The sequence below is a fragment of the Saccopteryx leptura genome, chromosome 4 (genome assembly GCF_036850995.1).
Source record: "Saccopteryx leptura isolate mSacLep1 chromosome 4, mSacLep1_pri_phased_curated, whole genome shotgun sequence".
Classification (NCBI taxonomy): Eukaryota; Metazoa; Chordata; class Mammalia; order Chiroptera; family Emballonuridae; genus Saccopteryx; species Saccopteryx leptura.
In genome coordinates this window covers 219,773,905-219,788,382 of record NC_089506.1, presented here as the reverse complement: position 1 = coordinate 219,788,382, position 14,478 = coordinate 219,773,905, and the positions used below count along the sequence as shown (strand labels likewise).

Here is a 14,478-nt window from a genome sequence, read left to right as displayed (position 1 = left end):
TCAGCTCTGGCCAAGGGCCCAGTGTTGCTGGATCTGCTCTTTCAACAGAAACCTCATATCCAGATTTTTTTTTTTCTCAGGGTGAAAGCCCTCAATTTTAAAGATTGTCCCTGGTCAGTTGGCTCACTGGTAGAATGTTGGCCTGGCATGTGGAAGTCCTGGGTTCGATTCCCAGTCAGGGCACAGAGGAGAAGTGCCCATCTGCTTCTACACCCTTCCCCCTCTTCTTTCTCTCTATCTCTCTCTCCCCCTCCCTCCTGCAGCCATGGCTTGATTGGAGCAAGTTGGCCCTGGTTGCTGAGGATGGCTCCATTGTCTCCGCCTCAGGTGCTAAGAAGAGCTTGGTTGCTAAGCAATGGACCCCCCCCCCATGGGCAGAGTATCACTTCCTAGTGGGCTTGCCCAGTGGATCCCGGTTCTGGGCATGAGGGAGTCTGTCTCTGCCTCTCCTCCTCTCAATGAATTAAAAACAAACAAACAAACAAACAAAAAACAAATACTTCAACTGTTTTAATTTCTTCATATCACCATGCTGGCTACATCCCACCTGCTGGTGGCCACCCATTTACCACCTCTGGGTGAAATTTTAATACCATTTTGTCAAAACCTTTCCAAGTTTGAAAGCACATCTTTAGTAAACGAGATGTGAACACTGGAGTGGAAAGAGGGGTGGGTGAGCTTGGGGTCCCCTCGGCGCGGGTGGGCCCCTTCCCACGAGCAGTAGGGGAGTGCAGCTGTGTGGTGTTTGAAAAAGCATCCCCAGTTACACGGGAAGATTTACAGGACACCAGACTCTGCATTTCAGAGGTCTCCAGTGTGCCATAAAAAATATATTCTACAGGAATAATCTTTATCTGAGCTGGAGCTGCAGTGAAGGAAGCCCACGTCCAGCTGAGAGCAGCAGTGAGCTTTTGTTCACTCAGGGAAAAGTCCCCGTTCTTCATCTTATTACATTAACATTTCCCCCCTTCTCCGGCACTCGGTATCCAGTTAATATTTAGGCATGACACACCTTTTCTTTCAACTGTTGTATCTATTACGTGATCAAACAACACCAGAGATGCCTGACCGATCAGACCCGTGAGGCACCCAGCTGCGGCGAGCAGGGTGCTTGGGACTCGCGGAGGCCAGGCCCTGGGGGTGGGGGTGGGGGGCTGCCCGGGAATGCGCAGGCCCAGCCCCTGGTCCCAGGAAGCAGAGTCGCCCAACTTGTGTCTGTTATTAGTTTAGAGAAATGACAGTGTCAGTCTATGTCAGTCCAGGGGAATCTGAATTTCTTTAGTGGCCATGTCCCCAAGAGACGCAGCTCTCACTGTGGTTAATTAAGGAGGGGCCAGCCTCCTTTGTGGGGGGCAGAAAGCAGTCACCGGGTGGCAGGCAGGACAGGGGCAAATGCTCTTGGGCAGGAAAACGCAATAGGAGCGCCAGGGGGTGGGGGGTTGGAAAGATGGAACTTGGGATGGGGAAGCTGTTATGGGGAAGGAATCTCTCCTGGGCCAGAGGCCGGATGCCCAGAGCGAGGGAAGGGCGGCTCAGGGTCCGGCAGAGTTGGCCCGGAGTCCCAGGGGGTAGGAGAAGCCAGAGCTCGCCGGACTCTGTCCCCGGGGCGGCAGGCTCCCTGTCCCCGAAAGTACCGGGCGAGGATAGAGAACGCGGCGTCCCGGGCTCCCAGGGAACGGGAACTGGGCCGGGGACTGGGCGGGGAACACCTCCAGTGTGCGTGCGTTGAGAAGGGGGGGCCCGAACTCCTCTTCCCCGGCGCCCCAGCCCTGTGCTCGCCTCCGCTCCGCGCCCGCTCCGCAGGCGCGCGCGGGGCGCACTCCCTTCCCTCGGCGGCGCGGGGCGCGCGCCCGGCCCTCCGCCTCCCCCGGCGCCGCGCCGCTCCGCTCCGCTCTCCGGCAGAAAGTTAGCAGCGGGGAAGGAACTCGGGGCCGCAACAGCGCGCGGCGGCGGCGGCGGCGGCGGAGGCTGGAGCGGGAGCCGCGGCCGAGCCGAGACACGGAGGCGCTGCAGGCGTAGCAGGTGGAGCCGGCGGGACCGCGCGCCCCCCTCGGTCCCCTTGCCAGAGGCTGAGGGGGGGGGGGCACCGGGACTCCGCGGGCAGAGCGGGGAGGGGGCCATGCGGCCGGGCTGCCCCCCGGCGCAGCGGGACAGCGGCCAGGGCCGGGCGCGCAGCGGCGTCGCTCCATGCAGCCGGGGCGGCCGGGCAGCGGCAACGGCGGCAGCGGCGGCGGCGGCGGCGGCGGCGGGGGCGGCGGCTGAAACCATGTCCGGGCAGCGCTGGGGGCCGCCGCCGCCGCCGCCGCCGCGAGCCGGGAGCCGCGATGGCCCCGTGGCCCGCACCTCCTCCGCCCGCGCCGCCGCCTCCACCTCTCGCCGCGCCGCCGCCGCCCGGCGCCGTGGCTAAGGGGCCGCCGGCGCGCAAGCTGCTGTTCATGTGCACCTTGTCGCTGTCCGTCACCTACCTGTGCTACAGCCTCCTGGGCGGCTCGGGGTCCCTGCAGTTCCCCCTGGCGCTGCAGGAGCCGCCGGGCGCCGCCACCGAGCCCCCGCCGCCGCCCTCGCCGCCGCCTCCCCCCGCGCGCCGAGGCGCCCCCTCGCAGCCGCCCGTGCCGCCGCCGGACAACGCGAGCCGCGGGGCGCCGCCGGAGGACTCCGAGCCCGCGGAGCAGCCCGCCGTCCCCGGGGCCGACGGCTGGGGGCTGGCGAGCGGCGGCGGCGGCACGGGCGGAGGCGGCGCCCGGGACTCCTGGCTCCGGCCCCCGCCGGCCCCCGGCGAGATGACCACGGCGCAGAGCGCGCTGCTGGAGAGGGAGGCTCAGGAGTCCAGCACCACCGACGAGGAGCTCGCAGGCCGGAGGGCGGCCAACGGGAGCAGCGAGCGGGGCGGCGCCCCCAGCACCCCGGACTACGGGGAGAAGAAGCTGCCACAGGCGCTGATCATCGGGGTCAAGAAAGGGGGGACCCGCGCGCTGCTGGAGGCCATCCGCGTGCACCCGGACGTGCGGGCGGTGGGCGTGGAGCCGCACTTCTTCGACAGGAACTACGAGAAGGGGTTGGAGTGGTACAGGTAGGACCCCGGGCGCGGCGGGCGGGGACGCGGCGGGGGAGTCCTGGCGCCCCGCGGCGAGGGCTCGCCGGCGAGGACTGGAGGCCCGTGGGGGTCCTCGTGTTTCGGGGCGAGGGCGGGAGGTGACATCGCGCTCTGTCTGCTTGGGCTCCTCGTCCACGTAGCTGCTTTCTGGATCTGAGCAGCTCCATGGCGGGGGGGGGGGGTCCCCAAGCGCTCGCGCCCTCGGAGGGTTCCCTAACCCAGGCAGGCTCTTCGCTTCTGGGTTGGGGACGCCGAGGACCGAAGCAGGACAGCTATGTTGACTCAAGGGCTTTGAGATCCCCGGGAATCTGTCAGAATCGCCCTCCAACGCATTTGCGTGGCTGGAATCCAACTTTAAGTGTTTTCAGGTTATGGAGCAGAAGGAACAGGGTACAGTTAAAAAGATGGTGCTGGCGAGTTTTGGCTTTCTAGTAATGACTGAGGATGTCCTCCATCTCTAGAACTTTCTGTCCCCTCTGGCTGAATAAACACTGGGCTGTCTTTGCCTCCCCCCCGCCCCGTCCCCCCCACCCCCGCGCGCGCCTCAGTGTGGACGTGACAGTTGTGCCCTAAGAGGGTTGGATGCCCTGCACCCTGTGCTTTTCGGGAGACTGGAGCTTTGTCTTCTGAGACGTTCACCTCCCTCCTGTCCCGCCCTCCGCCAGCGGCGAGAGCAAGGCAGAGAGGAGAGGACTAGAAAGTTAAGCGCAGGTGAAATAAATGGATAACCCAGCTCCTTGAGGAGCCATAGCATTTAAAACAACACTGGGGTGCACATCCCCAGATGCAAACGCCCTTTGCTTGCCTCTTGTCCTCCCCCCCCCCCCCCTTCCCTCTTTCCTCCTGTTTTAGATCTCTTTGGAAAACAGATCTCCCTGGCTGGCCCCCACGTCTGTTGCATCTGCGTTATTAATGGCAATTGTCAAACAGAAACACAAGCTTTGTCAGTTAAAGTGATGTTATCATCTCAACAGAGCCAAGAGGTGGAATCAGGGGTTGTTTCCTAACAAGCTGCTCTCCTGTCCACGAGGCACGGGGCTTTCGAAGTTTAAATTACAGCCTGGGAAAGTTTTAGAAATAATTTAACTTTGGAAATATGTAATACATGTGTGTGGATTGTGACGGACCCCCCCCCCCCCGCCCTCTTCACTTTTTAAAAAATATGCCTTCTGCTTTGAAAGCTGGAGAGAAGTACACTCAGGCATCAACATTCCGGCACAGTCGAGGGGAACAGCCCAACGTGTCTGTTTCAACAGCGAGAACTAATTGCAATATTTTAGGAGGCTTCAAACATCCCCTTCCTATCAAAACATAAAACAGCGGACTGCCTAATTTAACTGGAAAATCAGTATTTATAACATCACAAGCCGTGACTTCCAGTTGGCAATTATCCTGAAAAAAGGTGTTAGGATGATGAATGCAGGGACGGCCGAGGTAGAGAAAGGGGGTTCGGCGTCTGGGGAGGGCTCAGTGAATTGTTGGTTGCGGAGAGGTTCTGCCTTCTTCTGTGGGGGGCATCTTCGGCCTATGATGGTAACTGGCTCCACCCCCACCCCCTCTACCCTATCCCACCGCCCACTTCTAATTTTAAAACTGTGTATGTTGTGAGAAGTGTCAAATGCCTTGTCGGGGAGAGGGAGGCATAAAGACCCCATCATTCCGAAATGGGTTTGGGTATATAGCCTTGCCGCAGCTGGAAACAGAACGGGGTGTTGGGTTCCAACGACTTAAAATAAAGTTGATGAGGGATGCGTGGCGGGACACATGTCAGTCAGGACGTCCCGCGGTGGCGTCTGCGGACCGACAGGTAGACGGCGCCTGGTTTTCCGTGTTCTTTCACACGGAGGCCAGAAAGGAAGGCGCCTAAAAACCTCCTCCTCCCTGTCAGGACTGGGCTGTGGAAGCTATTTGGGGCGCGGTGTCAGTGTCCGGGAGCCACCCTGAGAGCTGTTATACTGCAGAGCTCTGGAGGGACATTGAGGACCACGTGATGTCTCTGTGTGTCCTCGGTCCCCTGCCCCAGGCTCTCACCAGTGGTGACTCTGTGGATCACTTACTGGTGTGACTGGTAATGCTGGAGATGTCTCTATAAAACACAGAGGGAGTCTCGGCCACCCACACCTGCTGTTGAGAGAGGACAGTCGGACACTCCCTGCCCCGCAGGAGCCATGTGTGCGGGACGACTGGGTCACCTCTCCAGACCGACCAGGGGACAGAGTGCTCTGAGGGTCCCCAGGGGATTTCCTGAGCCCCGCCTCGGGCACTGTCTCCCGTGCCGTGGAAGAAGAGGGCCTGGCACCCTCCCTGTGTTGCAGAGAGGACTCAGGGGCCCGGATTCAGACCAGGGACGGACACCCTGCTCTTGCTTTCCTGGTGTGACCCCCATCTTCTCAGCGCTGGCCGCTGTGCTGAGGTTGAGATGGTGACGCTTGCTCCCCGACCGCCACTATCCTGTCCTGTCCGGAGACTTCCTCCGCCGTTTGCGGGATGGGAGACCCACGGTTTCCTTACCGAGTTCGGTCCCCTTCTCCACGGGTGCGCCTTCTTTCTGTTTCCAGGGTGTGTCCCCAAGAGCCTACTCTTTCTGCACATGTCCTGGTGCTGTGTTTCCTGGGAGCGGGGAGGAAGGAGATAAAGGGGGCTGCCCTCAGCAGAGCTGGCCGGGGGTCTGGGAGGGGATGGGGGGGGGCGGCTTTCCTGGGACCCGGCCGAGCAGCCCGAGCTGTTTTATTTGCCCGGTGTCACTCCAGTGGTGTCTAAATCTGGGTCTTGCTTTCTCCTGTGCTGTTGATCTAATGTGATTTAAAAACAGATTTGGGATTAGCACATGTGCATCAGAGCGCCTCCTGGATCCGGGCGTGTGTGTGTGTGCGTGTGTGTGCGTGTGTGTGTGTGTGTGTGTGTGTGCGTGTGTGTGTGTGTGTGTGTCACAGCTGCCGAGAAGCAAGCCTTCCAGTCATGGCTGGACGTTGGCCGACGATGAATAAATAAATGTTCTGGATAGGGGGAAGCGGTGGAGATTAAACCCCCCACGCCTCCCTCCCATTCAGACCAGGAGGGCAGAGCTATGGTGCGCCTCTCTGTACCAGCTGCTACAAGCCGTCTGGGCAGAGGCCTGGAGCTCCTCCAAGGGAGGGGACCTCGCGGCAGGCCTGCCGGGGCGCAGATCCCATCCCAGTGACGGAGGCGGCCGGCCTTGTGGCCTCCCTCATGGTTTCGGCCGGACAGTAACCCCGGACCAACCACTCTGCTTTCTTGGAAACCGCGCGGCCTCAGGCCGGTGGGAGGTGGCCTGCCGCGGTCTCCAGTTGTCTCCGGTGCCAGCGGTGGACACGCGCGTCCCGTGGGCTTGGGCAGAGTAACCGGGTGGGTTTCCGTGTCACCGCTGTGCCCCTCCCCCCCAGGGGAAAGTGGTCAGCGGCCTTATCTGCACGTGGGCGTCTGGAGAGAGGAGGGCTGCGGGCGGGGCCCGGGCGTTGACTGACCGCCTGTGGCTGTGCTGGCGGGCACTCTACCGACGTACTGTGACGTGTGAGTGTCGTGATGAGGCAGTGAGTGTAACGGCCACAGAGCTGTTGCTCAGGCGGCTCCTGAGGGTCGACAGCTGGCTCAGGGCTGCCCAGCTGGCCGGCAGGTGAGCTGACCGTGCCTGTCCCGTCTCAGAAGGCTGGCTTCTCCCCCTGCCTCTGCCCCACACTGCCTCACACGAAGCACTAGATGGGTCTCCTTCCTTCATTGTTGCCTGCGACACACATGTACGAGTACTTCCCATGTGGCCAGCACCGTGTCCGGTCCTGGGTTCGGCGGCCAGCGGGAGAATGAAGCCCCCCTTCCGGAAGGGCGTTTCTGCAGGCGGAGGGGAGCCAGCAAACCAGCCGGGCTTGCTCTCTTCTCTTCCGCTGTGGCTGCCGGGAGATTGGAAGTTACACTTGCGACTCATTTTGTTTCCACTGGGCAGGGCCCCCGTAGAGAAGGGCTTTTAAGCTTTACACAGGCACGGATCAGTGGGGTAGGGGGACCCTGTGACAGGGAGGTCCAGGGAGGGACCTGAGATCAGGTGATTCTGCTGCGACCGGTCCCTGGACCTCCCTGTGAGTCGAAGGGGCTTAGCGGGTGATCGGCGCTCCCACACGGGTCACTTACGTCAGGCGACCGGGGAAATCCTGTCTGTGGAGGTGATGTGCGTGGAGTGAGGGAGTGAGGTCCTGCCACGTGAAGATCTGGGTGGAGAGGAACAGCAGGTGAAAAGGCCCTGAGGTGGGAACAAGCCTCGAGGACTTCCAAAGAGTCCTTTTATTATTCCCAGAGTAGAGCCTTCGTAGTTGGACAAAACTGGGTTCCAAACCGGGCTCTGTCACTTACTCGTTGGATGATCTTGGTTGGATAACTGATTTAATATCACGCAGAGCTTCAGTGTGTTTATCTGAGAGTAAGTCCTTCCTTGCAGGATTGTTAGGAGGAATAAAGGAAATAGTACAAGTGAAGATGGTTTTTAAATGAAAAATGGGTGCCCGAGAGCAGAAATCCAAACGGGCCCAAACTGAGTGTTTCCATTTCTCAAGTCACTTTGGCCTCACGTGCTTTATTGAAGCTTTGGTCACAGCTGTCATAGTGTTGACTGAAATGTTTCCTCCCTCCCTCCTTCCCTCCCTTCCTCCCTCCCTGCTTCCCCCCCTTCCTTCTTACTTGAGAAGAAGGGAGATAGTGAGGCAGACTCCCACATGCACCCCAAATAGGGTCTACCTGGCAACCCCATCTGGAGCTGATGCTCTAGTATGGAGCTATTTTAAGTGCCTGAGGCTGATGAGCTTTGACAGTCCAGCTATCCTCAGTGCCCAGGGCTATGCTTGAACCAATGGAGCCACTGGCTGTGGGAGGAGAAGAGGGTGAGAAGGAGAGAAAGGGGGGGGGGGAAGAAGCAGATGGTCACTTCTCCTGTGTGCACTGACTGGGAATCGAACCCAGGATGTCCATATGTCAGGCCGATGCTCTACCACTGAGCAAGCCAGCCAGGGTCTGAAATGTTTCATTCTCAGGGACGTTTTTGAGAAAAGGCTAATAATGATTGGTTTTGTCATTTGTATCTGCCTAACCTTTTAAACCAAGGGTCACGGAGGGCACATGGGGACCCTACAAACGAGGGAGATGAGCCAGGCGGGGAGAAACGGGGCGCACAGACCCTGTCTAGAGGGGCGCTGCGGCTGCCTCTGGCGACTCTCCCCCGTGCTCGGATGTCCTGTCAGGGTGGCCCGGTCTCCCGCTGGGTAAGGGAAACTGGAAATTCGGTTATCCTGGTTTTTAATGTTGGCCACGGAATGGAATTCCTTAAAAGTGCTGTGTGGGCCAACACCGAGAGACAGACAGAGCCCATCTGTGGGCTGGGCCCAGCCGGCTGGCTGGCACTCTGCAACCTCTGGTTGAAACCCGCTTCCGAGAGTCGCCGGCGAACCCGTCCCCTCTGCACTGGCCAGGATGGCTGCTTACACGTACACGTGCTGGCTTAGCTTAGACCCCACGCCCCCTTCTCAGAGCTTGCAGCAGCAGGAGGGAAACACCTCCCCGATGTTCCTCCAACAACGATGACAGGGGCTGATGCAAACAGGAACCGGAGGCAGAGGGAAGACGCTTCACAGATACACTTCCCGTTTGTTCCCACGAACCTGTTCTTTGGGAAGTGAGAAAATTCTCAGTGGTTGACTCACTTAACAAGAGTGCCTATATTTGACCCACGCAGATCAATTGCACTTACAAAATACATTCCGGTCAGCTGGGAAAACCGGGTGTGAGGCTCTGCTTGGCCGCGTGCGAGTTCCAGTTCTATTGGATGTCTGGTTACTTCACCTCTCTCTCTCTCTCTCTCTCTCTCTCTCTCTCTGTCTCTCTCTCATCTTTGTCTCTTAGATGATGAGGCTGTCTTGTCTCCATGGACCTGCCCATTCACTCACTAAAACACTTTGGTTCCAGAACGATTTTCTGTGCTGCTCAGAGGAAGAACGGGCACAGTGGAAGCAATGTTGTTTGGAGCATGTGTTTGAGCTGGGATCCACTCCTCCTCCTCGTGCGACACTGGATGAGTTACTTAGTGGCACCGAGCCTCAATTTCCCCACCTGCATAATGGGCTCCACGCGGCTCCCGGGGGATGGTGTGGGGGTGACGCGTGCGGCGACAGGTAAAGGGCCCGCGCAGAGTTGGCGACACAGCAGACCTCTCTCTCTCCTCTCTCTCTCTCCTTCCCTCTCTCTCTCTCTCCTTCCCTCTCTCTCCTTTTCTTCCCTCTCTCTCCTCTTCTTCCCTCTCTCTCTCTCTCCTTCCCTCTCTCTCTCTCTCTCTCTTTCTCTCTCTCTCTCTGTGTGTGTTCTCCTCCCCTTTGCTTTCCTTCTCCATTTTCCTTCAGTTCCTTCCTTTCGCCGTCTCCATCCTGAAGGTCCCAAAGAGAAAGCTGGAAGGCGTTTATCATTTGAATATAGTTTTTTACTCTCTCTCTTTTTATTCCCAAATTATGTCTGAATGAGGGATTTCAAACCCTGAGGCAGCTCTTAAGGGGCTCTCCAGAGAATAATCAGCACCGGATTCCAGAATGTGGTCTCCTGTGACTTGAGCGGGCGGAGGAGAAGGGATGGTGGCCAGGGGGACGTGGCCAGGGGGACACGGCCAGGGGGACGGTGGCCAGGGGGACGGTGGCCAAGGGGACACGGCCAGGGGGACGCGGCCAGGGGGACTCGGCCAGGGCTCCCCACCGGGGGGACTCGGCCAGGGCTCCCCACCGGGGGGACTCGGCCAGGGCTCCCCACCGGGGGGACTCGGCCAGGGCTCCCCACCGGGGGGGAGCTGGGGGAGCGAGCAGGCCCGGGGCGGCCCGCTGACACGGTCTGCAGCCTGCAGGAGCAATGGTGCTGCCGGCCTAGGACGGGGGCAGAGGCGTTAGGGATGCGGGGGGCGTGTTCGCCCCGCTGTTTTCTGCAGAGGGAAGCTCCTGAGAACACAGGGCTGCTCAACGAGCCCCCGAGAAACTCCCTGTCTCGAGGTTTGGCTGCTTGCACTGTTCTCCTGCCATCATAACATAACTCTTTCTTTCCATTCTTGCTTTAAAAATCAAGCCGGGAGGGAGGCCTCAGGACGGTCGGAGAAGGGGTGACGGCGAGGGCTCTCTGTCAGGAAGCGTTCAGGGTTGGGGGGTTTACATAGTGAAGGGCGGGGGTGCCGTGGGACCCGTGGGAACCAGCGGCCTGTCACAGTCATTTCTCGATTCTGTTGGTTTCTGCGGTTTAACAAGCACCTCCGTAGCTGTTGTGGAAATTTCTCTTTTATGTATGAATGTTTTTATTTATTTTATTTTTAGAGAGAGGAGGGGGGGCAGAGAGACAGACTCCCGCATGGTCCCTGGCTAGGATCCACCCGGCCAGCCCACCAGGGGGTGATGCTCTGCCCATCTGGGGCCCTTGCTCCATTGCTCAGTCACAGAGGGCCATGGAGCCATCCTGAGCACCCGGCCAACTCACTCCTATCGAGCCATGGCTGCAGGAGGTGGAGAGAGAGAGAGAGAGAGAGAGAGAGAGAGAGAGAGAAGTGAAAGGGGGAGGGGTGGAGAAGCAGATGACCGCTTCTCCTGTGTGCCCTGATGGGGAATCGAACCTGGGACTTCCACATGCTGGGCCAACGCTCTACCACTGAGCCAACCGTCCAGGGCCTGGTTGTGGAATCTCAACTTGAGATTCTGATTCCCTGAGGGAAACTTTCAGCCCATCTTGCCATTAATTAAAAGCAGGTGGTTGATTTAACTTTTTAAAAATTTTATTGATTTTAGTGAGAGAAAGGGGGAGAGAGAGACACAGAGGAACACCGATGTGTTCCACTGATTCCTGCTGTCGTTGGTTGACTCTCGTCTGTGCCCTGACTGGGGATTGAATCTGCAAGTTAGTCATATTGAGATGATGCTCTAACCAACGGAGTGAGCTACCTGACCAGGGTCGATTTTTTTTTTTTAAACATTCATTAGTTGGGATTGCTTTCTTTAAAATTTTTTTCAACCTCTACTTAGGGATATAAAAGCATATTTACAGGGAAACAAAGCAACACATGAGTTGAAAAAATATTGTTTTGGTTGTAAATGATAGAAACTGAACTTAAACTCTTATAAACAAACAATGTAATTCATTGGCCTGTGTAATTAGGAAGTCTAAGAAGTAATCAGCTACAGGAAGAGCTGAGTTCAGGGACTCAGATGCTGTCACCAGGTCTCTGTGTCTCCATGTGTGTCACCACCTTGCTTTATTTTCAGATACGTTGTCTCACCACCTTTATTTTTTATTTTATTTTATTTTATTTTATTTTATTTTATTTTATTTTATTTTATTTTATTTTATTTTATTTTATTTTATTTTTTCTTCTGTTCCAAGTGAGAGGCAGGGAGGCAGAGAGAAGACTCCTGCATGCGCCCTGACCAGGATCCACCCACAACCCCCATCTGGGGCCGTGCTCACAACCGAGCTAATTTTAGCGTCTGAGGTGGAGGCTCCACCGTGCCATCCTCAGTGCCTGGGGCCAATGAGCTCGAATGAAGAAGCCATGGCTGCGGGCAGTGGCGGGGAGGAGAGAAAGAAAGAAAGAGAGTGGTGGGGGAGGAGGGGAGAAGCAAACGGTCACTTCTCCTATGTACCCTGACTGAAATTGAACCTGGGACATCCACACACTGGGAAGATGCTCTACCACTGATCCAACTGGCCAGGGCCTTCTTACCACCTTTTAGGCAAGATGGTAAGCAGACAAACATTTTATATTTATCAGTTATTTTGGAAATAATTTTCTTTAAGAGCTCCTGTTAAGAAATTCCTGCAGATGCTTTTGGCCCGAGCTGGTTCATGTGCCCAACCCTACGGCAGTCATTGTGAAGTGTTGTAGTAATGCCTGGCATGTAGCCCCTTGAAGTAGGGCAGTACTGGGAGGCAGGAAGAAGAGTTAGTCCTGTTGAAACCACAAGGCATGGTTTCCTCGTAGAGGATGAGGTATTCAAGGGTTCTATTGGTTGGCAAAGTGGGATCAATTAAACCACACCTTCTTGACAGGCACAAGAACTGAGTATTTTAGTCCAGGGAGAAGAACAGAAGGTTAATTTAGGTGGATCAGTGCCTTTATTCTAGTCATTTTTTTCTCATTCATAGAACACATGTTGATTGTTCACTACGTGCTGGGTGAGATATGAATCAGTCATGGCCAATGATCTGAACCAGCTCACGGAGCAGAGAAATGGACAATTGATTATATTACAAGGTTATAAATCCTGACAAAATGTGATTTACTCCAGGAATGGAAGGATGGTTTAATCTTAGAAAAATCTAAAAATTTGATGTATTCTTTTTTTTTTTTTTTTAATTTTTTTTAAATTTTTTTTAATTTTATTTATTCATTTTAGAGAGGAGAGAGAGGGGGGGAGAGAGAGAGAGAGAGAGGAGAGGAGAGGAGAGGAGAGGAGAGAGACGGGGGGGGAGGAGCTAGAAGCATCAACTCCCATATGTGCCTTGACCAGGCAAGCCCAGGGTTTTGAACCGGTGACCTCAGCATTTCCAGGTCGACGCTTTATCCACTGCGCCACCACAGGTCAGGCCTTGATGTATTCTTAATATGAGTAAAGGAGCCGCAGTGATCGTAGCAGTGGTAGTAACTGCAGTGGTAACAGTAGCAATGGTAACACAGTAGTAGTGGGAACAGTAGCTGCAGTAACAATAACAGCGGTGGTAACAGTAGCAATGGTAACACAGTAGCGGTGGCTACAGTAGCAATGGTAACACAGTAGCGGTGGCAACAGTAGCAATGGTAACACAGTAGCGGTGGTTACAGTAGCAATGGTAACACAGTAGCGGTGGCTACAGTAGCAATGGTAACACAGTAGCAGTGGCAACAGTAGCAATGGTAACACAGTAGTGGTGGCTACAGTAGCAATGGTAACACAGTAGCGGTGGTTACAGTAGCAATGGTAACACAGTAGTGGTGGTTACAGTAGCAATGGTAACACAGTAGCGGTGGCAACAGTAGCAATGGTAACACAGTAGCGGTGGTTACAGTAGCAATGGTAACACAGTAGCAGTGGCAACAGTAGCAATGGTAACACAGTAGTATTGATAACAGTAGCAATAGTAACACAGTAGCAGTGGCAACAGTAGCAATGGTAACACAGTAGTGGTGTGTCCTGATTGGGGATTGAACCTGGGATGTCTGCATGCCGGGCCGAGGCTCTATCCACTGAGCAACCGGCCAGGGCCTCACTGCCAAAGTTTTAGAAGAGCCTGGGTTATTCCTGATAGACTGTTATGCTCCAAGAGTGGTTGGTTTTCAATTTTCTCTAAATGCATGATTAAAATTGTGTAATTGCCACTTGATAATCAAACCACTGCACCGAGGCCCCGTGTGGCTTGGTTCTCCTCAGAGGTGCCACCTTGCCCCGTGCCTCCGGGTTCAGCCTTCTCTGGGGCAGGGGTAGAGCTTTGGGTGTCCCAGGAGCCGAGGACACATTCGGGTTGAACGGCCTGAGCGCCTCTATCCCAGGGCACTCTAACTGTTTGGACTTTTATGGTGTTCTGAACAGTAAAGCTGAACCTGGAATCAGAAGTCCAGGATGTGAATCTGAGGGCTGTGCCTACCTTGCTTTAAGGCAGGGTCCCCAAACTACGGCCCGCAGGCCACATGCGGCCCCCTGTGGCCATTTATCCGGCCCCCGCTGCACTTCCGGAAGGGGCCCCTTTTTCATTGGTGGTCAGTGAGAGGAGCATAGTTCCCATTGAAATACTGGTCAGTTTGTTGATTTAAATTTACTTGTTCTTTATTTTAAATATTGTATTTATTTCAGTTTTGTCTTTTTACTTTAAAATAAGATATGTGCAGTGTGCATAGGGATTTGTTTATAGTTTTTTTTATAGTCTGGCCCTCCAACGGTCTGAGGCACAGTGAACTGGCCCCCTGTGAAAAAAGTTTGGGGACCCCTGCTTTAAGGGGGTGCATCGGTGAGTCTTTATCCTTTGAGCCTTTGTTTTCTCATCTCTACAATGGGAAAAAGAGGCAGCCTCTCATCACTGCTCAGTGATTTTGCAAGGACGGCGTAAGGGTGACGTGCTGGGACCAGCTTTGCCTACATATGTCACTTGTTACTAATCCATGCACGTTTTGATGAACCCCCCCCCCCCCCCCCCCCCCGCAGCCCGGTAATTGGTTTTCTAGAATGCTGCACTCCAGGGAGTCCCTGAAATACAGGGCAAGCACTCTTATCCTGAAGTTAGATGAAGGAGTTTGGTTTGCAGACACATCACAGACCGTGGGTCTCGAACCCGGTGAGGGCAGGCTGCGCGGAGGCTCCCGGCTCCCGGGGCTTCTCTGCATCTGCAGCTCTTCGCCC

The 14,478-nt window shown here is 55.9% G+C and overlaps 1 protein-coding gene across 1 annotated transcript in view; it reads left to right on the top strand.

Moving 5' to 3' along the window:
* The first annotated feature begins 2,314 nt into the window (after positions 1-2,314).
* The window catches only part of HS3ST4 (heparan sulfate-glucosamine 3-sulfotransferase 4), a 399,813-nt gene continuing 387,649 nt past the window's right edge, over positions 2,315-14,478 (top strand). Inside the window, exon 1 of the mRNA XM_066380074.1 lies at positions 2,315-3,070. Within this exon, the coding sequence (XP_066236171.1) occupies positions 2,325-3,070 (746 nt within the window). The 5' untranslated portion in view covers positions 2,315-2,324. The remainder of the gene's footprint in view (positions 3,071-14,478) is intronic.